This window comes from Dermacentor albipictus, chromosome 5 (genome assembly GCF_038994185.2).
Source record: "Dermacentor albipictus isolate Rhodes 1998 colony chromosome 5, USDA_Dalb.pri_finalv2, whole genome shotgun sequence".
Classification (NCBI taxonomy): Eukaryota; Metazoa; Arthropoda; class Arachnida; order Ixodida; family Ixodidae; genus Dermacentor; species Dermacentor albipictus.
In genome coordinates, this window is record NC_091825.1 from 163,479,725 (window position 1) to 163,507,516 (window position 27,792).

Consider the following 27,792-nt stretch of genomic DNA (forward strand, 5'->3'; position numbering starts at 1 on the left):
TTCTTTACCCACCCCAGTGTTAATGACTCATCTATACCCGAAATTATATGTGAGTGATGTGTGCCGCGTGTGCCAGCAGGAGAGGGCCACGCTGACGCACATCCTATGGGATTGCACCAAGTTCCCCGATGAAGCTTCGACAAGTACGATTCCGCCGCTAGTTGTGGCTGCAGCGGAATGCTACAACCACGAAAGCCAAACCTGGGCCGTCCAGCAGGTCTTGGTGGCTCTTGAAAGACAAAGGCCAAGCGAAACTGACGGAACGTTGCCCCTCAGGGCGACCGACCGTGGGAGTAGCACGCGCTGGAGTTGAGTAGAGACCACCCGCTGAGAAGACTTCAGGGCCCGCATCACGGCCCCATTTAGTCATGGTGTCGTTCTGCAGGTGACTACATGAAGTTGTTTCTCTCTCTCTCTTTGTCTTTGAAAGCCCTAATGTGCAGCTTGTGCGTGATGTTTCCATAGCCAGCGTACGTGGTTCTCCACATGTGTTACTGCACCAAGTAGCCCAGCAGAGTTTGACCATTTTTGATTTCTTGGAGCAGATAGTACTGAATTGGCATAGCTTCCACGTGCAGCAGTTTTGCATTTGCTGAAGCATGGAACAGAAAAGCAGAAAAATAGTTTGGATTAAACATTCATTTGTGTATTTTCCCTTATTTCACTATTGTAAATAAGATGTGTATGTTTGCTCTTCCCCAGACTAAACTTAAGCAGATTATAATGCAGAATGTTTTTCAGGAGTACCCTTACTTGTACGCACTTTGCCTCCGTAGTTATCCCTTCATCGCCACACAATGTTGGCCGCAAGTATAGCACACCTATGTTTATCTTCCTTTATTCATGGCTGCATTATCCACAAATTACAACTTTCTCATGAGCAGTGGGAACTCACTGTCACTGCATGTAAAACACACATGTATGCTTTTGTATTGCCTGTGCTTTTTTAAAGAAGCTGTTGCTGCTGTTCAGCAAAGGCTCTTCGTGTTCTGTTAAATGCAGCTGGAACAGCAGACTCAAGTCCTCATGGCATGTTGTCTGCACACTGGGCATCTGCTTCCATCTTGTCGCTAACCTTTTTGCGACTGGCCTCTTGCTTTACATCTCCAGCCACAACTACCCTGGTGGCTATGCGCTTAAGAAGCTCCATGAAATTGAGGCAGGCTTGCCAGGTAAGCATAGTATAAGAACATTATCATTTTGTTAATTGTATGCAGTGAGGTGGCTGCCACTTGAGTTCTTCTCAAAACTTAATCCAGGTTCTACGGTGTCGGCAGTTAATGCGATGTATGCACCATAGCTATTGTTTGATACATAGTGTCAGCATCTGTATCCATTCCATGTGTGGTCTCCACAAGTTGTTCAGTGATTTAAAGCAATTGCTACATGTAAAAAAATTGGAGTAGGGAGCTGAAATAGGTATATTTTATAGTGTGGGCAGACAGAAGTTGGGCTGAGAAATGAGATGTGATGAATAGAATGAGCACAAATAATTAGTAAAGTTGCCATAATTGCCTAGAAAGCACCCAAGCATGGCATATAAGTCCCACTGCTATTTAGAAACTGTCGCTGCAGACTGCTCGCAGCCCTGCTAATACTGCTGGCGTAATTATGGTCTGATTGTGTAGCACTGTCACGAAATGAGAGGTTGCAGCGGAGCACCAGGACCAGAAAACTAGCGTCACAGGCTCTTAGAGTGGACTAGTGCGTGCCGTGCTTGCGTCGTTAGCACGCGCTGCCCAACTTTATTTTTGTCATCTTTTTGCATTGCTGACTGAGAGTGCCGATCTTTAGCGCCCGTGTGTAGCTGTGTCAGTGGGCACTACAGGGCCCCTGCCCACCAGACGGAACGGCGAAATGTACTCATCGACGAAGTGGAGATAGTGCTGTCTGGGTTACGTGTAGCTCTGCAGATGAGCCGGTGATACATGGGGAACTCCGTCGGAGGTGTCTCGATGTTGGCCAGTTTGAGGCGGTCTAATGAGACTACCTATTCGTGACCATTCAATAGGATGGTGGCACACTTCAGTGTCTTGTGGAGGACACGGCCCATTGTAGGAACTTGTAAGTGGTGCCTTTACAGCATCTCGTCTGAGAAAAACATGGGTCAGCGATGCAGAGTCCAGATGCATAAAGATGCTGTGGTCCGAAGATCGAGATAGGATGGGGCGCAGTTGCTGAGTGCAGTCCTGTCGGCTTTGAAAGTATGGCAGTGGCTGGGGTAAGGGTCCCAAGGAACAAACAAGTCTCCATGAAGTCGTGGGGGTGCACCATAGATGAGTTCGGCCAGAGAGCAGCCAAGGTTGCGACGAAGGACAGCGCTTAGGACGAGAAGCACCATAGGAAGGTGGTCAACCCAGTGCTCCCGATCCAGGAGTGCAGTGAGGGCAGCCTTGAACTGGCAGTGGATCCGCTCAACCATGCCATTGGCACAGCGATGATATGCAGTGGTACGACAGTGTTTAGTGCCAAGCAGGCAGTTGAGGGAAATGAAGCGAGTACAGTCAAATTGCCGGCTGCAATCAGTGGTCACGATCCTGGGGCAGCTGAAGCGAGGAACCCATCCTGAAACAAAGGTTTTGGCAACTGTTTCCGCAGTGCTGTCCGTAACGGGCACGACTTCAGGCCAACGGGTGAAGCAGTCAGTCATTGTTAGAATGTACCTGCAGTCGTGAGAGGGAGGAAGTGGTTCTACCAAATCAAGCTGGACATGGTCAACGTGACAGCCAGGTGGCAAGAAAGACTGCATGGGAGTCTTTGTGTGGTGGGCTACTTTGGCAGTCTGGCACGCAAAGCACGAATTTGCCCACTGGTGAAGATCAGTGTTAATGCTTGGCCAGATGTAGCTCTGTGTAACAAGGTGCTGCATGGCTCGGGTGCTGGCATGGCGGATATCGTGAACGGATTGCACCACCAGATGACAGAAGGCAACTGGAATGAAGGAGCGAGTAGCAGCCACTGACGTGTCACGCTAGAGTGAGTCAAGCACAAACGGGTAAGGAACGAGTTGTAGTCAGAGGAAACAGGGATGGTCACGCAGCGCTTGCAGCTCAGGGTCTTCCATCTGTGCCCAAGCGAGACATTCCCAATCCACAGTTGATGTAGAAGTGCTGAGGGAGGTGATGCGGGAGAGTGCATCAGCTGTCTCATTTTCAGTGCCTTTGATGTGCCGGATATCCATAGCTAACCACGATATATAGGCCAGTTGACGAAGTTCACGTGCAACGTACTTGGAAGAGTTTGTATGGAAGACATACACCAGAGGCTTATGATCCCTTAGAACATAAAATGGCTGGCCCTCCAAGAAGTCCTGGAAGTGCTGGATGGTGGAGTAGATAGCAAGCAGTTCACAGCCAAAAATACTGTAGCAAGTCTCGGCAGGCTGGAGCTTCTGGCAGAAGAAGCTCAGTGGACGCCACTCGAAGTCAGTTTGCTGCTGGAGAACAGTGCCGATGACCACACTGGAAGCATCCACCATGATGCGAGTAGGCGCATTACTTCTTGGGCGGATGAGAAGCCCCGAATTGGCGACAGCTTGTTTAGCAGCCCTGAAAACAGCTTGAGCTTCAAGAGACCAGGAAATTGCGGATGAGGAGCCCTTGTTCATGCGAAGAAGGTCGGTCAATGGATGCAGAAGCTCAATGCAGTGCAGAATAAAGCACCGGAAGAAATTCACAAGGCGCAGAAACTCACGCAGCTGGTGTAGGGTACTGAGCTCTGTGAAGTCTTGCATGACATAGACATGGGAGGGCAACGGATGAATTCCCAGTGCCGAGATGCATTTTTGGGGGTGGCAACCAGGTCAAATTGTTGAAGGCATTGAAAGAGTTCCTGGAGGTGACACTCATGATCTTGTGGATTGGGACTCAAGACAAGGATGTCGTCGATGTAGGCAAATACAACCAGGAGTCCGTGCATTACCTCAGCAATGAATCTTTGGAACATTTGAGCTGTGTTGCATAGCCCAAAGGACATACACACATACTCAAACAGGCCAAGGGGTGCAATAATGGCCGTCTTCTGTATATCGGCAGGCTCAACGGGGATTTGGTGATAGGCCTTGACAAGGTCCACTTTACTAAATATTTTGCATTCTTCCAAGTGGCCTGTGAAATCTTGAATGTGTGGATGGGGACAGCTATCATGGACTGTGTTAGCGTTTAGCGCCCGCTAGTCACCGCACGGACGCCAGTCACCCGGTTATTTCTTGGACACCAGATGAAGTGGGAGCCATTGTGGACCATGTTAGCATTGAGTGCCCGGTAGTCGCCACATGGACACTAGTCACCCAGTTCTTTCTTGGGCACCAAATGAAGTGGGCAGGCCCAACTGCTGGACGAAGGGTGAATACCCAGCTGGAGCATGTGCTCGAATTCCCATTTAGCAATGGCCAGACACTCACCGAAGAAACAGCGCAGACAAGTTGCGACGGGTGGACCATGCATGACAATGTGGCAAGTTACGCTGTCCTTGGGTGGTTGAATTAAATTGCAGGGCCTCGTCACCTCGGGAAAATCTTAGAGGGTGCTAGCGTACAGGCATGGTGGAGTCAGCATGTGGATTCCAGTGGGAGTGACAGCCGACAGAACTCCAGTGATAGGGATGGAGAGTTGCATCTTGCTTTCAATCAGGCGACGATGGTGCATGCTGGGGTCGAAGTCAAAATGGGTCAGGAAGTCGGAGCCGAGGATAGCCTGATTGACGTCGACAATGATGAAGACTCACTGGAACGTGTGCCGCAGGCAAAGGTCGAGAGTGAGGGACCATAGACCATATGTGGCGGTGGAGGTAGCGTTTGCTGCTAGGAGCGTAGGGCCAGGTGACTTAGAAGTGTGGTCAAGCTTGAAGGACACTGACCTCTGCACTCTTGTCTACAACGAAGCTCAGGTTGGAAGTGCAATCAATGACGATGAAAAGGCGGCGGGGTTGTAAGGTGAGGTCACAGGCCGCCGTCAGTAATCTCGCTGTGCATTTCCTGACCACTGGCATGGGAACTTGCACTGGTGGACGCGGTGCTTGAAAGTGCGATGGTACCAGCAAATAGATGAGCTTTGAGGACTGCGCGAGCGGGAACTGCTTGGGGTAGAGGAATGGTGGCTGGGGAGTGATGAGGAGCCATGCTGGTCATGAGAGGACGTCCGAAGGCCTTCGATGGAGGCGGCAAGCTGGTTGATCCGGGACTCTAAGCGAGCCATGATAGAGGACTCTGGTGTTTAAGAGAGAGCGGCGAAAGAAGGAGAAATAACATCGTAGGCTCTATCGGCGAGCTGGGCGATGCAGTCGAGGGTCAAGTCTCCTGCAACGGCCAAGACAATGCGGGTGGACTGCGGCAAGTGCTGCAGGAAGAGCTCCTTCAACAGCGCACCATTTATGTCGATGTTGCTTGAGCCCAGAAGCCAGCTGGGAAGGGCAGCGATCTCCAAGCTCTTTGGAGTTAAGCAGGTGCTAGAGGCAAACGCTCTCAGATGCCGTCGTGTGGTCCAAAATACTCTTCTTCAGTTGCTGGTATGGGTCATCACCCAAAGGTGCAGCGATTATGTCTGCCACCTCATGAGCAATATTAGGAGACAGGTTGGCAAGTAAGTGGTGATACCGAGAAGTCTCCAAGGTGATGTGGTGTAGATCAAAGGAGTCTTTGACTTGGGTGAACCAAACCTGTGGGTCCCTGCACCAGAATGTGGGCAGGTGAAGCTGTAGAGCTGCGACGTCCTGTGGGCGCGAGGCAGCATCAGGCGGAAGGTTGCCTGAGGGTAGTAGGTTCCTAGGGTCGGTCATCTCGTAGTCTGGAGTCACCAGTGTCACGCACCAAGAGGTTGCAGTGGAGCACCAGAACCAGAGTTGCAGGCTCTTAGAATGGACTAACGCGTGCCGTGCTTGCGCCGCAAACATGCGCCGTCCAACTTTATTTTCGTCATCTTTGTGCATTGCCGACCAAGAGCGCTGACCTTTAGTGTCCATGCGTAGTGGCGTCAGTTGGCGCTACAGCTCAATTGAAAACAGTACATATTGCTTAGGTTGGTGTGGTGGCAGCAGCTAGCTGAGTTTAGCAAGAAGTCTCAATTTATTGTTTGGTCATGTGCAGTGAGCAACAGAGCTTGGAATGAGTTAGCAGATTGTGGGTGTGCTGTTTACAACTTCAGTATGCCATGTTAATTTTTATGGGCTTGTGGCTGTGGGCTCTTCTGCTTTATGCAGCTTCAATTAAGTTGTGCTGTGGTCATAGTGGCATATATGCATTTGTTCTTGAGACAAGAAGTCACCCCTTCTTTATGTAAATGGGCACATTATATATTTGAACATATAAATTGCCACCTTAGCTGTACTTAGATTGATGACTCAGACTGAGAGCGCATGTGCCCGGTGGTACCCACAGTGGTCATGCGTGTACCTCACTTACTCCTCATCTGCCTTGGCACTGCTTGTCCAATGTGAACACCGGGTGTGGTAAAAATTATTCTGGGGATATCAATTACAGCATCTCGCATTGCCCTATGCACAGCTTTGCGATACAAAATTTATTCCATCAGATGTGTTAAAATTTAAAGAAACATCAGCACTCGCCTTACATTTGGTTGGAGCCCCCCCCCGCCCCTGTTTTCATGAACTTGCCAACAAGTCCGAAGAATGCAAACATGTGCTGCAGTGACATTTTACTGCTTATACTACTGGCCATCAGCTTGCTCTCTTTTCGATGGTGTTCGCAGCACACAGACTCAATGAAAACAGGCGGATAGTTGTAAGTCAGCGCTTTTAAGCAAAGGTTTTCTTGCCTATTCGTTTGGCGCTTGCACTGCTGTTGCTGTTGTTGTCTTGCATGTCACATCAAGGGGTGGTTGAGAATGCGTGTAATGTGCATGGCAGAGGGGCAGGAGAGGTATTTATGAGGCTTTTCCAACGAAGGAGCACTCCTTGTTGTGCTAGTTGATGATGCATAGCTATTAAGAGAGGAGTGCAGATTAACAACACAGAGAGGAATGAGGCAGGAAGAGCGTTACCTGCCAACTGTTGCATTTCCAACGAACTTCGTGGCCATCGCCATAATGCCTTCTAGAACACCCTGGCTGTTGACACAATGCCCTATGGATGGCTCTAATTACACGTTAGTTCGCACAAAAGCATTGCAGAAGCTGCAGCACTTACCTTTGTGCCCACATGCAACAGCCCAGAGTGGAGATCGAATGGTGGGAAGAGGAGACAGAGAATGCGTAAAGCCAACGCTGTGACAAAACATCTGAATAACTGCCTTGCCACTCTTCGCCCTTGGCAGCTTGCATACATGGGAGAAACGCAGGAAAAGGGAAAGGTGCCGTCAGAAAGCATGTTTTGTTTGTGGTCTCTTCAATAAAAGAAACGCTACTCTAAGACTGGGCAACAGTTTTGAAGAAACTAAAAAACAAATTAGTTCAAGGTACTGTGCAGTGGCATATTTCTGCTATGTCTGAAAAATAAACACCATGCAAGTTTGCCCATGCTGACAACTGGCGCAGGGTGTGCACATGCGAAGCTGCATTAAAATACCGCAATGTAAAATTACAATATTGCCGCGCCTGTACTCCGTTGCAAAAGAGGAGAACGCGAGTGTGCATGAGTGTATTTGTAGAAGCGCAGTGAAGAAGTTGCGGTTGCGCTCATAATTAAAACGGCGACCTGCTGCTGTGCTTCCTGCTCTACAACCCCTGTTTTGACGTTGCGACAATATGCAAGCGACCGTCCAGCAAATCAGCACTGCAGCCACGATGTCGCAACCACGAGTCAACCACGAGTCATCACTGGGAGGCCGTGCTGCATGATAGAATCCTGGGGGGCCAATAGGCACTGATCCATTGGGCGTGAAACGTGGCAGCAGCTATTTCTCCTAAGGCTTCAATAAAAAATTTCTCTCTCTCTCTCAGTCACGATGCAATGCACCGTGTGAGGGAATGACAGTGCCAACGTTCTCTCATGCTATGAACAGTGGCGCACAACAATGCCTCGAGCAAACACATCACGCTGTGTGTTATGTGTATTACATAGACAAACACAAGTGGTGCAAGCAACGTAATATTTAACATCACAACACAACTGTCATATGCTGTCAACATTGCTGCCAAATATCGTCATCAACACAAACAGCACAGAAAGCTTCATTTACATAGATTCCCACGGTGCGTGGGATCTGCATAATTTCTTACTTACCGCCCAATCCTTATTTTCTTTATTATGTGTGCATAGTGCACACTGTCGAAATGAATTGTTACCAGTTGCCCGAAGTTTTACACTTAAGAGTTCTCTGTTGCTACAATATTTACAGTAATTTTCACGAACAAAAACTGCAGTTCACTTCTTTGTGCTTGTTTATTTTAGTTGCCAATATCCACATCGATGTGTTTGCTGCTCAGACCGGGGTTTCCAGATTTGGAGAGTTGAATCCTCATTGGAGGTAAGGACACTTTGCACTTGCTTCTTTCAAATATTGGAACAGCTCACCTTACAATCTATTTCAATGTGTATGGTAGTGTCCAAATGAAGTAGCCACTTTTTAGCGGCTTGTGTGCATGGTGTGCCTTGTTTTGGAGCCATAACTGCACAACTAGTTCTGGTAAAATGGAAAGTTGACATCCACCAGATTTAGGCATAAAAATCGTAGAGGAAACGCACATTTTCTTGATTTCTCCTAATTTCAACGTTTTCTTTTCAAGTAACCTATATGGATTTCCTCCCTAGTGAAATTCTAATAGAAAATCTAGTAGCTTATAAGCTTACTGACAACTAATAGCGTATTAGCCTAATAAGTTCATAGATGGAGAACCAATATCTGTTTACTTGTTGACAGCAAGTAGCCCAGTCCAATAAGATATTGCAATTTCCAATTGGGACCCATTGTCCCCAGTAGGTCCAATAGATGCTTGACAATAAATTTGTGAAGCTTATACTCATATGTACAAACACACAGTGGCAATTCACTTCAGTGACTTACCCATTGTTTTACTATGTGTAATCTGTCACCTGCTATTACATACACGCACATGCACGCATGTGTGCACACATACAAACACACACACATATTGCCACCTAGTGTTAGTTTTAAAGTGGCATATAGAAGATGAGATTGCAGATGAACTGGTCCACACACCATCGCCAGATCTGAGCAACCAGTAAAACGCAAGGCTGATCTCTTGTCATTCGTCTGCATGACAAATTGGTGGAGTTGCTGGGTATACCTACATACTCCATTCACCAGACGCCTTCTAGCAACCAGAACACAAGCCCTACACTCATGAGCACCGCAGTGCATTGTGCAAGCTGAAGGAAAAGGCCTGCCACTAGAATTGTACCTAACTCTCGGCCGAGAAAGTGACTACGACATCAACTCAAACCGCCATGAAAGGCCCCACCTGGTTCCAAAATAAGGGAGGCATCTTGGCATGAATTCCAGCTCCTCGAGTGTTACAAAGGCACTGATTGCCGAGAACAAGCTGAATATGCATTCCAGTGCTGTATTCAGCTGCTAAATGAGACCATTATGATGTACATCAAAGACGTGATGCACCTCTTTAAGCAAATGGATGCCAGAGAAGAAAAAGCTGCTCCACCTTATGCGTGGTGTGAAGGAGTAGCTCCTGGTGAGAAAACCATGGTGGGGAGTGCCACAAACACTGTAGGTTCACTCAATTCACCTGCACCAGTGTGAACCAGTTCATGGTGTTTCACGAGAAGTGCAGAAATTGTGCAGCTTGATTTCTGCAGTGAAGGCACAGCATGACATTCGAGATTAAAGGGACACTAAAGTGAAAAGTCCCTGCAAACTGAAGTTTGCAGGGAAGTTTGCAGGGACGGCATGGCCACAATTAGTACATGACCGGGGTTGTTGGAGAAATATGGGAGAGGCCTTTGCCCTGCAGTGGGCGTAACCAGGCTGATGATGATGATGAAAGTGAAAAGTGATTTCTTCTGCATCAGTAAATCACCGTTCTACAACACCAAAAGCACCACTCTTACAACGATAAGACGTTTGGTAAGCCAGAAAAAGCGCAATAACGAAATGCGACGCCTACTTGAGTTCCCGCACCTGGGGGCTGTGACGTCTTGGATTTTGATGGCATCTTCTAGGGCCTACTAATTATATATAGCGGTACAGATTGATTACATTGTGTTCTAAAGGAACCAAATATTAAACATGCCAAGTTTCGGGAACCTTTATTCAGCCAACGCGGCCCAAATGCGAAAACAAACTTTGGAATCCCTGACGTCACGCTGACGTACCGGCGCTGGCGTGTCGGCGCGAAATTCAAATATTGACACTTGGACCTTCATTTTCTCATCTAATATTCAAACTATTTTCTTGAAATGACTGCCTGCAGGTTTCTCAAACAATGCTTTATTAGTCTAAACTGATTTATTGTTTCCCTTTAGTGTCCCTTTAATGCCAAGGTGCAGACATGATGCAGGTGTTATGTTTTTTTCCCGACTAATGTACACAGAGTGTGTAAGTTTGAGAGGTCTTGAAGTGCTGGTATGAACGGCTGCTGAGGCACAAGTGCACCTGCACCTTACATGGACATGACAGGCACACGGAAGCGAGCTTCTAATGGTGATTGTGCATTTGTGCTGTGTCATCTACTGTGCTGCTGCTTTGCATTGTCTGTCTGCACCAAATCGCACCAACAGTAGAGAGCGTGCTGCAAGATCGTGAACTAGCCCTGCACTTTTTCTGCGCCTTTTGAAATGAACGGCATGGTTCAGAAGGTGCCATTGCTGCACCACTGAAATGTATGGCAGGGTGCAGCACTTCATGAACTGGTTCAGGTAGTGCACGTGAATTGAACATGCCTTGTGGCACAATTCCTTGCTGAAGCCGTCATGATGTAGAAAGGGCTTCATCAGCGGTGTGCCTTATTCGGTCAACAAGTGAACATTGCATCAACTCCTGACATGCTCACAGCCTCCAGCAGCAGGAGCACCGACTGGGTTCACTCAGTTGTCCACGAGGAAATTCAGATCTACTGATTGAGCCAGCCTGTGGTTAGTTCCATTGCCAGTGTTATCCGCGATGAGTTTCAGCGAGCACCCAAGACCTCTTTGCCCAGTGAAGTGACACTGGCACCTGTGCTCTTAGCTGTTTAGCGCCTGACATATGCGGAAGCCATCTCGTGAGACTCCATGCCTGCACCACAGCTTACCTCCAATCGCAATCCAATTAACCCACGCAGGTTTAGGTTTCAACAGCTGCTGTGCATTCTGCCAAAGTATTTCTGGTGCACTTCAGACAGACAACCACTTTGATGCCACTGCAGTGAGGTTGGTCACATCTACTGTGAGTGTCCATACCGACAACTTTGGCTAGCCTCAACCCGAAGTTGGCTAGAGGACAAGGGAAATTGAAGATTATTTCATGCAGCAGTGTGTACCATTCTTCCATACCATACCGTACCATACCTTCTCCAAGTTGATCTTTTACCATTCGCTCCCATTTCAGCACAACAGCACAGGGGTGCTTACCAAGCCCTCATAGGGAATACTGAAGGCAGTGGCCTTCAGGGGCAAGGTCACTGAAATTCAACATGCGACAGACCTCCCATTGGTGCGTGCACAAAGTGACAAAGATTCACTGAAGACAGCAGGACCTACACTAAGGAACACAACACATCCCTGCTTGTGTGCAGTGACAAAGAATTGCCGGTGAACATATCTGAACTTGGTGACCGAGTCTTGCTTGATATATCTGTGCTGATAGACTGTCTTCAGGTCAGTGCTTTAATAGATACAGGTGCAGATTATACTATTATACGTGGGACACTGGCGATGTTTCTTAATAAAGTTATGATGCCTTGGAATGGAACACACATTCGCCCAGCTGGCAGGCACATTGTTATCCTGCTGGGCTGTTGTAAAATTCGTGCATTGACATTTGGAGTCACCTGGCCTCATTCTCCATGACTTTTATCGTCAGCTTATTCTCAGCATAGACTATTTTTGCGGGTACGATGCAATTATAAATCTCTGCGAGCACATCATGACCTTCTCAGCAGAAAGTGCCACAGAGTGAGTGTAAAGCAGTGCTGTATATTTCTGATGATAGCGTGTTGTTGCCCCCCAGAGAAACAGTACTGGTTGAGGTCACGTGCGAAGGACTGCAAGACACTGATGCAGTTGCCGAACGCAATGTCTCGCTTTTATTGCTGCAAGTTGTACGTGCGGCACAAAGCTTTGTGCAGGTTCGTGATGGGCAGTCGTGGATACTTGTTACAAATTTCAGCTATGAATACCGGCACCTTTCTCGCTTCACTGCTATGGGCTACGGAGATCTCGTAGCTGACATAACTGATTGCTTCACATCTGATGAAATGCTCACTGGTGACAGTTCTTTCGGCCACATCAATGTGAACTCAAAGTTTTTGGTTAAACGGAAGGCTGCACTTCACAACCTTCTAACGGAATTTAATTCATGCTTTGCCTCTTCCTCTAAAGTCTGCCAAATGCCTCTCACCAAACATCGAGTTATTACCAACGATGAAACTCACCCTCTTCGACAACAGCCTGACCGCATTTCAGCTAAAGAACGCGAGGCTATCCAGCCAGAAGTAAAGGAAATGCTTGACAACGGTGTCATCCAACCATCCTGCAGTATGGGGTCCTTGCTAGTCGTTCTAGCTAAAAAAAGACAGAACGCTCCACTTTTATCTCGATTACAGGAAGCTAAACAGCACCGCAAAAAATGACATTTGACTGCTTTCATGTGTCAACGACTCTTTAGACAGTTTGCAGCATGCTAAGTATTTTTCATCCATTGACCTAAAAAGTGACTATTTCCATATGTAGGTCAATGAGCAAGACCGTGAAAAGACTGCATTTGTAACTCTGGATGGCCTCTGTTCTGCTCCAGCCTCTTTCCAACAAATTATGGATACCATTATCGCTAGCTTGAAGTGGCAAAGCTGTCTTCTATACCTCGATGATGTGGTCATCTTCTCGAAGAGTTTCATCTGAAGTGCCTAAGAATTGTCTTTGAAGCCATGCACTCAGCCGACATTATGCTGAAACCTCCAAAGTGCCATTTCAACCATGAGGAGCTGAAGTTTCTGGAACGTATAAGTGCTGATGGAGTTTGACCCGATGTCGACAAGACTACTGCCATCCCCTTATCCTGTTTCATCAGACAAAAGAGCAGTACGACATTTCCTTGGCTTGTGCGCCTTATTATTGTCGATTCACTGCCAACATTTCCAACATATCCGAACCCTTCACTTGGCTCACCTGAAAAGACTTATCCTTCTTCTGGACCACAAACTGCTTTCAAAGAGCTACACAAATGCCTGCAGACACCACCTGTGTTGCCCACGTCGATGAGCTACCAAGGTCCACACAGATACTAGCAATGTCGGAATGGATGCTGTCCGTGTATGGCAACAGGGCAGTGTAGAGAACGTCATAGCCTATGCCAGTCATACTCCCTCACGAGCTGAGTTCAACTATTCTATTTCAGTAAAAGAGTGCCTTTCCGACCTTACCCATATGGACGGTACTTCAGAGTGCTGACTGCTCATCACTTGCTGTGCTGGCCGGCCAATGTCAGAGATCCTTCTGGCCATCTAGCTTATTGGAGTCGGCACTTGAGTCCAGCATATTGGAGTCTGTACACATCATGATTTTAAGAATTTAACATCATCACTGTGTACAAGTCTGGGCGCAAGTACAGAGATGCCACATTACTCGCAAACTGGCCTCCTTTTGTCACGGGAGAGCTGTCCTGTACAGGAAAAACACAGGTGGCAGCAACAAAGCCCATCTTTTCGTCTTGCCTACTGACTTCCACGATGACATCCTTTTTGCGTTCCAAGACGAGCCTTCGTCGGGGCACTTGGGTTTCTCGTGGACTCTCGCCCGAGTTTGTCAGCAGTGCTACTGGCCATGGCTATCAGTTAATGTGCACTGCTACATTAAAGGGTGTCGTGAGGTTCAGCACCACAAGTCACCACTTATCTTGCCCCCAGGTTTACTTCAACCGATTGAGCCAGGACACCTCGTGAGCTTGACCTTGTGGGGATGCGCGACTCTCGTGCGTCCCGAGGTTCTTCCCGCATAGCGCATGTCCTGTAATGCGGCTACGCCGCGTAGCCTGCGTGATGCCCGTGGCGGTCGATGTGGTTGGGGCGCAGTGCGAGAGATGGCGCGAGTGTTGCGCTGCTAACGCCACCGACAGGCGAGGTTACTTGGGCGCCGAAAGGAAGGCGCTTGCTCTCTGGGGTTCAAGACAGCAAGCAGCACGGACGTGCCGTGCCGCGCGTGCAGCGACTCATGCTTCTGCGAGACCGTCTCGCGTGGCCGCCTTGGAATGCGCCACCGTTCGCGTGACAGTACGCGCGAACGACCAGGCGTTGGGATCCAGCATGGGGCGAACCTATTCGCTCGCGAGGTCGCGGTGAGTCGGACTTCTAGATTTGTCGCGCGCCCATCAGCATGTTTTGTGGATAGCAACTCGGCTAGCAGGCATTGATCTATGAAAGGTGCAATAAATGCCCTTGTGATTGTTTGCACTGCTGTGTTGTCGTTCCTTTGTCCCAAGAGCACGGTGTGAGAACCCTACAACCTCATGGGCATGCACCTTCTCAAATCCTTCCCTTTGTCATCCACGGCAAGCAAATGAATTCTAGTGACAGCAGACTATTTGACTTGTAATGCTGAGACCAAGGCCTTGCCTCGTGGCACGGCTACCGAAGTAGCCCAGCACTTCATGCACCACATCGTTCTACGACAAGGTGCCCTGTCACTTGTAGTCGCCGATAATGGAGCAAGCAGCATTTACAGCGCTGATGATAGAAGACATTTTCATGCTGAGTTGTACGAGCTGCCACAAAGTAACTGCCTGCCATTCGCAAACAAAAGGGCTGACAGAGGTTAAATAAAACCACTGCAGACATGGTATCAATGTATGTGGATGTCGAACACAAAACCTAGGGTGAGATCTTTCTGTACGTTACGTTTGCATACAACAGTGCAATGCAGGAAACAATGGGGTTTATGCCATTCCACCTGGTATACGGGTGCAATGTGCAAACCATGCTCAATGCTGTGCTACCGTGCAAGAACGATGACGACCTTGCTCCAGCTGTTGTGCAATACGCTCAGTGCACTGAAGAAGTCCATCAGCTGGCCTGCATGCACATCTGTCACCAGCAAGATGCAGATCCACGACGTTACAACCTCCACCACCAAGACCTCGCCTATCACCTCGACGACTGAGTGTGTGTTCGGACCCCTATCTGACGCCCAGGCTTGTGCAGGAAGCTCCTAAGGCACTATTTCTGGCCGCATAAGTTTTTGAGATGCCCCTTGATGTCACATACAAGGTTTTTCTGGACAGTGTCTTGTCTCTGCAATGACCACCTCGAACCGAAACTTGTGCATGTCATATGCTTGAAGCCGTAGTGCATTCATGATGCTCAATGTGCATATGATAGTGGGACAGCTTAATTATCTTGTGTTTCTCTTATGGCTTTGCATATTTTGATATGTGTGCCTGTATGTTTATGCTATGTTCGTTTTCTTTCCTCTCCCTCTTTCTTGCTGCGGACATCCATGATCTCTTGTTCCTTTTATCTAAGCAGGTGTGTGTGTGTCTGTATATTTTTGGCAAGCATCAAGTCGAAGTCGATTCTTGTAAAATGGGTGGGCTAATGTCATCTGGTGTTGGTATTAAAGCAGTGGACAGAACATGAGGTGGTAGAGGAACTGGTCATGCGCCATTAAAGCTATATAAGGCTGACCTATTGTCATTCGTTTTTATGGTAATATATATGTATATATCAGCAAGAAAGGAAACCGAGCGGCCTGATTTTTATTAGTCATGTCATAAGAAGCAAACAAACAAGGACATCATAGGGAAAATTACTTGTACTTAATAATTGAAAAAAAGAAATGATAAATTAACGGCAAGGAAAATGGATGAAGAAACCACAAGGAAGCTGGGGCACGAACTCAACGTCTTCGCATTATTTGTGCAATGCTCTTATCAATTGAGCTAATGTGGCACCATTTTCCCATCCACTTTCTGGGGTATTTAGGTTTATGTACTAGAATTAGCCCTTCTTATGACACGACTAAGGAAAATCGGGCCCGTCGGTTTCCTTTATTCTCGTTCATAACATAGCGAGGGTCTCAAATCCAGCAATGTTGATGCCTTCAGGTAGCATGTATGGGTTTATTGAACAGTTGCCTTCACCAAAAAAGTTCACCTACACATGACGCCTGCAGCAGAATGGTTGTTCCACATCCACCACCAAGGCTTGTGATTGGTGGCACTGGCTAGCACTCCCAAGGTTAGTTCTAGTAGAAAGCAGCACTGCGGTAGCTCAATTGGTAAGAACCAATTAGTAATTGGCACACCTAATGCAAAAATGTGGTTTCGTGCCCCACCTGCAGCCAGTTTTTTTCATCCATTTTCATTTCCATTAAGTATTATTTCCTTAATTCAATTACTAAGTATAAGTAATTTCCCCTATGCTGTCCTTGGTGTCCTTGTTGGCTTCTTATATATGTATGTATGTAGGGTGGCCAACCAGGCGCATTGCTGGCTAACATCCTTGCCTTCTCTCTTTATTTCCTCCTTCTCCTATATATGTATGTGCTGCCTACACTCATTACAACGGATTTGCGTACAACAGACTCTCAGATATAATAGACCATATTTCAGCCTTAGTTTGTCCTACCTATTTTATTAATGCAACGAAGTTCGCTTTTATTGGACTGTGCTACAATGGACTATCGGCTACAGTGGACAAAATTAGCGGCAATTTTTCTGAAATTGGCCGTATAAAACATACTTTGGCCGTGTCGACACACGCTGACAATTAACTGACTTGTGAGGGTCAGCCGACGATCGCGGCTCAATATCACGCGCCTTCTGTCAATGGAATCGCACCGTCTTCTGTCACGCATGAGCCACAGGGGGTGGGGGGACGGGTTTAGAGAGAAAGGGGGGTTCTACTCTGGTGGCTGCTGCTCACGGCACGGCTGCCGTATCTTGAAAACAATCTGCGATGAAGACGAAGTGCGCCCCCGTGCGCCTCATCCTCAAAGCGATCTGCAATGTGCACAAAGTGCGTGCAGTGCCAGTAGCTTCGTATGCACCATGCTTTTGACGTTTAATTCGCGCTGAAGTGAGGGACAGCACCAAGGTGAATTCGCTCACTGCTGCTGCCACGCTTATATCTTGCTTAACTTCCTATCGCAATAGATACTTCACCTTTCGGGTGAAACCACGACTTTTTTTTTTTACTTTGGACGTTTGTCACTCACCCTTTGCAATAAAGTGTTGCTAGACATCGCGATGAACCTTTAGGATATTACGGACTTTGCATAAACAGACGTTTTTTGTCTGATCATCAGGGTCCGTTGTAACAAGAGTCAACTCTGTGTGTGTGTGTTGTCTTTGCAAAGACTTAATGCAATTCTTTAAAATTCCTAATCGAAATGCATACTCGGCTAATGAACAAATATCACTAATTAAGTTTCTAACTAACTATCTTATTATGGCAGATAGTACAATCAAAAAATTTTAGCAGACGAGACTGCAAAACATATCCACTTGAAAATAATTCTGTGAATGATACCGTTTTCGAAATATGCATCATCAAACTTGCAGTAAAAGTGCAGTGTTGGTCCACTTACTTTTTTAACAAAATGCCTTTTTATTAGGGGTGTGTGAACACTGAACAGTAGTAAATTTCGAAGCAAATATTGAATCAAAACAAAACAGAGGAAAGCCGAATATTAAATCGAATATAGAATAGTTTTGAGTAAATCAATCAGACTGCTTGGTTTTTAATGGTGTGCGTGATCAGGTAGTCGCAATACTGGGAATTTAAAGCACTACAGTTACATTTGTGCAATAACCTAGAAACTGATCAGAGAGATAAATATTTACATGAAAAATATGAACATGTAGACAATCCGGAAGGCAACAGAAACACAGACCTCTCCTGGGGCAAAGCAACTATGAGGTACTAGTACAAGGTGCATAGAGAGGGTGTAATTGTTGCAGGGCTTATTTTTGATTATAGATTGATGTGGTTAAAATGTAAGGTGCAATCAGAACTTGAGGTGAATTAAAGGGCTGTTGAAAAAAGCAGCAGAGAAATGAATAATTACAGGGAGACATAGGCTGGCATTCATAGAAGTTTAGGAGGCAGAAAGCAATTATGTTTTAAGAAATGACTGAGGTATAAGAACAAAATAAATGGGCTCCTAGGGTACATAATTATGTAACCTGCTTTAGCTAACCTGGACTAGTCAAAATGCTTACTGTGTATAGTGGGATCTTTACTGCATAGGGAAGATTATTCTAGGCACTTGGTAAATCCACCACATTCTTGCCAAGGTTAGATGTGGGCAGACTTCAAAACAGCTTGTTTACCATGCTTTGCATGTGCATTGAGGAACCCCAGATGGTAAAAATTAATCTGGAGACGCCCCATTACAGTGTCTCTTAAGCTTGTGTGTTGTTTTGGGACGTTGATCAACAATCTTTACTGGAAACAGCAGGTTGCCATGGTAAACGATGCAAAGATTTGCCACACATCTGGTGCAAACCTCATCCACCAGATCTCTTCATCCACCACAGTATATCGGGAGTTCACGCATGCAGGGTGGATTTTTTAGCCCAGCCATAGCTCCGAGAGGGCAGCGTGTTGTGGCAGTCAAGTAGGCCACTCGTGGCCTGTGGTGTTTCCTGTAGCGACGCATTTTGCCGGTTTTGCAATTAACTGTGCCTGCCGTGGTGGCATAGCAGCTTTGGCATTGCGCTGCTAAACCCAAGGACATGGGATCGAATCCTGGCCACAATGGCTGCATTTTTATGGGGCCAAAAACGCCCATGTACCGTGCATTGTGTGCAGGTTAAAGAACCCCAGGTGCTCAAAATTAATCCGGTGCTCCTCACTACAGTGTGCCTTACAATCATACCATGGTTTGGACACATATAAGACCCCAGGATTTAATTAGTTTACAATGTTGTTTTTCATTTATTATTTTTTGGTATAGGAATCCTCAGAATATGCATAGGGCTGACTTCATCGTTTATTTTATTTATTTATTTACCCTCAGGGCCGAAGCATTACAGAGGGGAGTTGGTAGAGAATAAACACAGTGCATAGTAACATAATAATAACAAAATAATAATGAACATAATAAACATATCACAAAGCATGGTAAGGTATGGTAAATCCTAATTATACAATGTTAGCTAAGGCATGTTTAAATCAGGTAATATCATTAATAGAAACATTGTCGGAAGAAAGGCGATTCCAATCTTGTGAAGTTCGAGGTGAAAAGTAGTAAAGAAAGATTTTAGTATGACATGGCTCGATACCAACCTTAAAGCGATGGTCAACACGGTTAGATATATAATGTGGCTGAAGAATGAATTCGTCTCGGAGGGTAGGGTGACAGTAAAGCCTATGGAAAATGTTCAAGCGAAAATTTTTTCGGCGGGACGCTAGGGATGGAAGAGATATATCAGATTTCATAGAAGTTATACTAGCAGTGCGGTTATAACAGGAACAGATGAAGCGAGTAGAGCGATTCTGCACCATTTCTAGTGATGCAACCAAATTGTTAATGCTTGGATCCCAGACTGGAGTGGCGTACTCTAATTTAGATCGAATGAGTGTTTTATATAATAAGAGCTTTAAATACGAAGGGGCTGCAGGAAACTTACGGCTTAAGTAACCTAACATGCAGTTAGCGTTGTTAATTATCTTCTCAATATGCAGAGACCAACTTAGATTAGAAGTGATATGAACGCCTAAATACTTATAGAAGGAAACTGCGGCTGAAGGAGAATTGTTTAGGTAATATGGGACAAGACTACTGGATGCGCGAGAGATACGCATCACTTTACACTTGTTAATATTTAATTCCATTAGCCAAGTATTGCACCAGTTAGATATAGAATTTAAATCTGACTGGAGAACGTTAGCATCGTTATCAGTAACTATTTCACGGAAAATAACGCAGTCATCAGCGAAAAGATGAATATTAGAAGAAACTAAAGAGGGAAGGTCGGTAATGAAAATGAGAAAAAGAAGGGGGCCTAATACGAATCCTTGTGGGACTCCAGATTGAACAGGACATTGGTTAGAGGAAAGTTTCTTGGCTACAACAAATTGGGAACGATTTGAAAGGAAATCTTTGAGCCACAAATAAAGATTAAGTTGACTAAGTTTATGAAAAAGAACTATGTGGGAGACCTTGTCGAATGCTTTAGAAAAATCTAAGTAAATACAGTCAGCTAACGAAGAACGATCAAGAATGCGGTGCAGTTTATGAGTAAATAATATGAGCTGCATTTCACACGAAAGTGATTTCCGGAAGCCATGTTGAGCTGGTGAGAAAAAGGAGTTAGATTCAAGAAAGGCGACAAGGTTCGAGTATATAATATGTTCTAAGAGTTTGCAGCATGTGCTAGTAATGGAAGTGGGTCGATAATTACATGGTGAACTTTTATTGCCCAATTGGAATCGCCTTCCCAATTTTCCATTGGGTTGGAAGAGTTGATGTGTCAAGTGACTGCTAAAATATTTTGTTATTATGATTGAGCTGTAGACACAAGTATTCTTGAGAAATTTGCAATCAATAGAGTCATAACCAGGGGAGGAATGGTGCTCTAAGTTATTGATGAGTTTCGCAATTCCAGCCGTGTCAACAATAATGGGAGGCACGAATGGGTAACTGTAATGAAAAGTGTCTGGAAGATTAGTATTTGTAACTATAGAGAAATTTCTTGAGAAGGTGTCATTAAGAATAGTAGCACATTGGTTAGGCGGGACGGGGTTGCAAGCTGTGTCTACAAGGCAATGGAGTTATCAAGACAGGGGTTAATCATACGCCAAAACTTTCGAACATTAGAATTCAGAAGTTGGGGTAACGTATTCGACATGAAGTTATCTTTAGCTTCTTTTAATGCTGCAATGTAAGTATCAGATGCAGATTTATAGGCCACCCAGCGTGAGTTTGAGGATGATAATTTGGCCAAGCGATATAGACGTTTCTTTCGATTAGAAAGCCGTTTGATGCAGGAGTTATACCATGGTGTTTGATGATTAGATGTGATAATACAAACAGGGATGTATTTTTCAATTAATTTGTTTACTTTTCTTGAAAACATGTCCCAGTTATGTTGAATAGAACGTTCATCAAAGTTAGTCAGAAGTGTGTTAGTGAAATCCGCTAATTCATTGTTGATTGCCTCAAAATTAGCTCTAGCATAGTCGGGAATCGTTTTGCGCATTTTGCTGGTTTTTGGAATGTGCACATCAATAGAAAAGGAAAGTAATGAGTGGTCGCTTATACCTGGTAAATAACGAATACTAGAAACAAGGTCAGGTCTAGTTGTAAGGATTCATTCATTCATTCACAAAACTTTATTAGTGTCCTGAAGCCCGGTCTTTTCAGACCGAGGCGGGCCGCATCCACGTCGGCACCGCCAGGCCGAGCCTTATGGTGTCATCGTGGACCCTCTGGACAGCCCGTAGCTGATCTTGATATGAAGAGCTTGTTATCAACTTGTGCCAGTAAAGCCATTTTTCTTCGGGGTCGGCGAGAGTCACGGGACAGCCCGCCAGCATGTGTCTGATGTCAATGATGCCATCGCACACGTTACATTCTTTCCTAATTTCTCTTTCGGGGTGAATTTTATTTATGAAATACGGAGTGGGGTACGTCCCGGTTTGCAGTAAACGTAGCGTCACTGCCTGAGCCCTTTTCAATTTTACGTGTGGCAGAGGGAATTGCCTACGCCCCAAGTAGTAATGTTTAGTGATGTCGTTGTAATATTTAGTGATGTCGTTGTAAGTTAGTAACTGATCTTTATGCTCCCCGGAATGGTAGTGGGTGTCGGTTCGGTTCTGACCGGCACGGCAAGCAAGTCCTCGTGCCAGGTCGTTCGTCACCTCGTTGAGGTTGGGCCGAGTCTCGTCCACTTGTCCCATATGTGCAGGAAACCATCGGATTTCAGTTTTGATAGTTTCAACCTTGTCGATAATTTTAGCCGCAGTCCCAGCTACATAGCCTTTGTCAAAGCTCTTAATTGCTGCTTTGGAATCGCTATAGATTAAAGACCATTTACAGTTCCTGATGGCTAGAGCAATCGCGGCTTGCTCCGCCACCGTGGAATCCTTAGTGAAGATGGTGACGGCGTCCCATACCTCGCCCCGGCTGTCGACCACCACGGCGGTGTAGGCCTCTTTGCCTTTGACCCAGGCAGCATCTACAAGGGCCGCCTGTTGTCCTAGCTGTTCAATTTCTTTCAACAAAGCTCTCGCTCTCGCTTTTCTCCTGCTAACATTGTGTTCCGGGTGCATATTTCTCGGGAGGGGGGTGGTTCTGATCGCGTCTCTAAGTTTCGCGCTCAATTCTACCTCGGATTCCTTCGGGTTCATCGATCTATTTGGGTCTGTCCCTGTCGCTTTGAGTATAAGCCTGCCCGCTCGCATTTTCGTCAGTCTTTCCTGCTGCGCCATCTGTTGCGCTTCCGCCATCTCTTCTATCGTGTTGTGCACACCTAGGTTCATGAGCTTCACGTTCGAGGTGCTGATGGGTATACCTAGGGTAGCCTTCACTAACTTTCTGATCAGAGTGTTTAGCTTGTTCAGCTCGGCCTGCGACCATTTAAATAGACCTGCCACATAGGTGAAGTGACATAGAGCGAAGGTGTGCACTAGCCTTAGAGCGCTGTCCTCACCCAGGCCTCTGTGTCTGTTGCTGATTCTCCTTAGTAACCTGATGACTTGGTCCATCTTGTTTGAAATGTGTTAGTGGCATTCAGGCTGGTACCTCCCGCTGCTATGTGGAAGCCTAAAACTTTCATCTTTTCCACCTGCCTGATCACGGATCCGTCGTGACAGCGTAACATAATCTTGGGTTCCTCCCCGGGGATTTAGCCCCTGGGTCTTCGACCCCTGCGTCGATGTTTTAGGACCAAAAGCTCCGACTTTGCCGCCGAACAGTTGAGTCCCATCTCGCCTAGCGTGCTTTCCACGGCGTGTATGCTCTCCTGCAGTCTGGTCTCCGTTTGGCCTACGTTACCGTTGGCGCTCCATATGGTTATGTCATCGGCGTATATTGCAAATTGTATACCTTCTATACTCTCCAGTTTTCTCGCGACTCTGGTCATTGCTAGATTAAATAGCATGGGCGAAAGTACGGCGCCTTGCGGGTGCCCCTGTTTCCCAGGTTCATCACCTTCGATTTTAGTTCACCTAGCGTGAGGCTCGCTTGCCTACCGCCCAGAAACGCTTTGACTACACGGTATAGCCTCTCGCCCAACCCCAGCTCGGACAGGACCTCAAGGATGGCCTTGTGCTCTATGCGATCAAAAGCTTTTTCCACGTCTAGTCCCAGAACCGCTCTCGCGTGCACCGGGCTAACGTGTATGAGCTGGTGTTTGATCAGGAGCATGGCGTCCTGAGTCGATAGTCCGGGGCGAAAACCGATCACGTTATACGGGAGTATGTCATTTTGCTCGACGTATCTAGTGAGTCTGTTAAGAATAACATGTTCCATAGCTTTACTTATGCACGATGTAAGCGAGATTGGACGTAGGTTATCCAGATGGAGTGGTTTGCCCAGTTTTGGTATTTTTCTTCCAGGATTGGTGGGAGAAAAGTAGGGAAACGACAAAAGACAGAGACGTACAAAAGCACAGTTCGCAATAGGGGATCAGAAAATTTGGGCGTGGTAGTTCATAGTGTTTTTTTTGTATTTTTTCATTGTTTAACCTAGGTAGAATATTAGGCAGTATAGTAGCAAGAGCTTGGTGGCGCAACCCACCGCCCCGTTCCAAGGGGGATGCTCATAACATCCATCCATCTATGGTATGAGGATGGTGTTAGCTATCTTCCATTCCTCCGGATAGTTTCCCTTTCTCCACAACTCGGTGAAATGATCCGTCAGGAAAGTGATCGACTCATCGTCTAGATTCATTAAGAGTTTATTGGTAATACCGTCGGGTCCGGCTGCTGATCTACTAGAGAGACCATGGAGGGCTGCCCGTACCTCACCCTCGGTGAAATCACGGTCCATTTCCTCGCACGGTCCTCCCATGTACTCCACGCGTTCGTCGCTATCGCCCGGTTGTTCGAGCGGGAGATATTTGTCCGCGAGCTGTCTCATGACTACCTCCTGAGTCGTGCACTGGTTGACTTGATGTATCAGTTTTGTAATTGCTGTTCTCTTGTTTGACTTAGTGTCGCTCTCGTTCAATAGATGTTTGAGGATGTTCCAACTGCCTCCATGTTTGATTCTGCCGTCTGCCAAGTGGCAAACTTCGTCCCACTGCTGTTTCACGAGCGTTCTCGAATGCTCCTCGATCTGTCTGTTTAGCAACGCTATCTTTTTCCTGAGCTTTCGGTTCAGTCTTTGCATTTTCCATCTTTGCAATATGGATTGTTTGGCCTCGATCAGATGCGCGAGCCTACTGTCTATGCTCTCTATGTTTTCTTCGGTCTTAATTTCTTTAGTGGCCTCCCTGAGGTCCTCTTCGAGCTGGTTGATCCAGTTCTGAAAGGACTGTCTGCCCGCTTCTATCGGTTCCGATTCTAGTCTCTTCGCTCTAACTTTACTAAAAAGGTACCAGTCCGTGCACCGAAAGATTCTAGTCTCTTGTTTCGGCATACCTATACCTATTTGTATGATATATTGGTCGCTGCCTAGATCGGTGCCCAAGTTTTCCCAACTAGCTTGTTTCGAGTTGTTGACAAAAGTTAGGTCGGGCGAAGAGTCCCTGCACGTGGACGTGCCACAGCGGGTGGGGAAAGACGGATCGGTGATCAGGCACAGTCCCAGGTCTGTGGCAAGGTTCCATAACCCCTCACCTTCCTTTATATTCCAAGCGTATACCCACGCTTGGTAGGGGGCATTAATGTCCCCTCCGATGATGAGCGGGGAGCTCTTTGCGACTGCGAGTGCCTTGTTGAAAAGTGCCCTAAAGCTTTGTTTCTTGTAGGTGGGACTGCTATAAATGTTCAGGCAGAAGATACTCTGTGCCCTGCCCTTCTGCCTTTTGAGTATGACTTCTACTAGGATATACTCGATTTTACTCAATCCGAGATGGATATCGGGTTCCATAAATGGTAGCTTTTTGTCAACAAGGGTGGCCAATCCCCTCCCGGAATCTTTTTCTCTACATACCGATTTGTACCCGGTTAGCTTTACTTCATCCGCTAAAGTTTCCTGCAGCATAATTACTTTTGGTTTGACCCCCATCGATCTAATTAATTGGCGCAGCGATGGCTTTTTGTTGTGGAATCCGCAACAATTCCACTGCCACACACTAAAACTGTGGGCGCTATCCATGATTATTGAATGGGTTAATTTTGCTGTTACCCGCGATCGATCTCTTTGGAGCGCCCCCTGACGTTCCAGAGAGTGATTTTACGCTTTCTGATTCTGACGGCAAGAATTCGTCGTCGTCGCATTTCGTTTCGAGTTTCTTGAATCGCTGTTCGGCCGTTAACCTCCATTTCCATAGTTTATCCACTTTAAAGTTAGTCCTTTCCGTCGTCTCTCTAATTTCTTTGATTACCTCTTTCAGCTCGCTGAGGACTGAGAAAACCGAGTCAGTTTCGGGGCTTACTGCTCTTTTTTTCGGGGCGGGGGAGTTATCTCCCTCACTTGGTTCGTTGCTTTGACCTACTGGTCTGGCTACTGCTACGCTGGCAGGGCTCGGCTGTGCTTTCTTTTTCAGTTCTGCTACCTGTTTGGTCAGCTCTTCATTAGCTGGTTCTGTGTTCCACATGATGTTAGGAAAGTTAAAGTCACCGAATAGAAATATGGGAGATAAAGAAAAACGTGAGAAAATATCACTAATACTGTCATGAAGTTCCGGGACAAAAGAATCAGTGTATGTGGTAGGACAGTAACAAATGCCAATGACTATATTGTAACGCACAGTTGAGTGACGTTGCTTTAATCAATCTATCTTGGGTGAACTTGTGCCCGACAAAGAGCTAAACGAGAGCCTCGCTAGAACGTCCACAGTCTTTTCGCAAGAGACCCGCACCTCTTCTTCTTCCCTCGTGTCCCGCGCTGATGGCACGTTGCTCCGATTGCGCGTGCTTTGCGGGCCCGTGTTGCCCGCTTCACTGCCGCTATCTTTCGCAGGTAGCAGTAAGCAGCTGCACGGACGCAGGAGGCGGCTGGCGCGTAATTTGAAATCATCTTGCGTCATTGTCCCCCTTCCAAGAGTGCATCGTCCCGATGCGCATACAGAAGGCGGTGGTTTCCAGACTTTCAGGAATTCGCAAAGTTTGTAGGCGGAAGCAGTTATTGCCTGTCGTAGTACGGTTTCATTCGGACGACATGGACGATTTCTGTTCGATGCCGCCGTCGTGATGAGGTTACTTGACCTTCTGGAGCGACTTCGTAGTTCAATGGACTGATTCGGCGAATTATCCTATACGGGCCAAAATAACGACGAAGAAGCTTCTCTGATAGGCCGCGCATCCGTACGGGAGTCCACACCCATACTTTGTCTCCAGGTGCATACTGGACGTCTCTTCGTCGCAAGTTGTATCGGTCCGCGTCAGTTTGTTGCTGCTGCTGAATGCGGTGTCGCGCCAGCTGCCGTGCTTCTTCAGCTCGTTGTGTGAAGTCGCTGACGTCATTGTCATTTTCGAAGGTCTCATCTACTGGTAGCATTGCATCTAGGGTTGTGCTGACGGTCCGGCCAAAAACGAGTTGGAAAGGTGTCATTTGAGTCGTCTCTTGCACAGCGGTATTGTACGCAAACGTGGCATACGGTAGTATCCTGTCCCATGTTCGGTGTTCCATGTCCACGTACATGGACAACATATCAGTCAGTGTTCGGTTCAGTCGTTCGGTCAGTCCATTTGTCTGCGGGTGATATGGGGTGGTTTTTCGGTGACTCGTGTGCGTCAATTTCATGATGGACTGTGTCAAATGGGCAGTAAAAATGGTTCCTCGGTCCGTGATGAGAACTTTAGGAGCGCCATGCCGTAGTACTACGTTAGTGACGAAAAAATCAGCGACTTCACTGGCCGTTCCCTTGACAAGAGACCCTGTCTCGGCATATCGAGTTAGGTAGTCAGTTGCAACTACGATCCAACGCTTTCCCGATGACGATGTGGGAAAGGGGCCAAGTAAGTCCATTCCCACTTGTGCGAATGGAGTTTCCGGTGGCTGTATCGGTTGTAGGAGGCCTGCTGGCTTGAATGGTGGTATTTTACGTCTTTGGCAGTCCCGGCAGGTTCTTACGTAGTGTTGCACAGAGTTCAATAACTTGGGCCAGTAATACTTCATGCGGATGCGTGCGAATGTTCTGCTCACTCCTAAATGTCCTGCTGATGGGTCGTCGTGGCATGCTTCCAATATCTCGAGTCGTAACTTTGAAGGTACGACGAGCAGAAAAGTCTCTGCACTATGTTCAAAATTTCTTTTGTACAGGACGTTGTTTCGCAGGACGAACGACGACAAGCTGCGGACAAAAGGTCGTGGAATGTCAACAGGGTGTCCTTCTAGGTAGTCAATGAGCAGGCGTAAATCCGCGTCGGATCGCTGATGCTGAGCCATTTGCGATGTTGTCACAGCTCCTAGGAACGGGCAATCATGTTCATTTTCCCCAAGCGTAGATTCCTTGTATTCAATCGGTGCACGTGACAAGCAATCAGCATCACTGTGCTTGTGACCGGACTTGTATACAACCGTTATATCGTATTCCTGCAGCCGTAGACTCCATCTTGCTAGCCGTCCAGATGGGTCTTTGAGATTCGCAAGCCAGCACAATGAATGATGGTCGCT

The 27,792-nt window shown here is 46.7% G+C and overlaps 1 protein-coding gene across 2 annotated transcripts in view; it reads left to right on the forward strand.

Moving 5' to 3' along the window:
* Alg12 (Alg12 alpha-1,6-mannosyltransferase) overlaps positions 1 to 27,792 on the forward strand; it is an 84,041-nt gene that overhangs the window by 45,282 nt on the left and 10,967 nt on the right. For both annotated transcript variants that reach the window (XM_070539236.1, XM_065434549.2), the window contains exons 8-9: positions 1,003 to 1,172; positions 8,344 to 8,419. In XM_070539236.1, the coding sequence (XP_070395337.1) occupies positions 1,003 to 1,172; positions 8,344 to 8,419 (246 nt within the window). The remainder of the gene's footprint in view (positions 1 to 1,002; positions 1,173 to 8,343; positions 8,420 to 27,792) is intronic.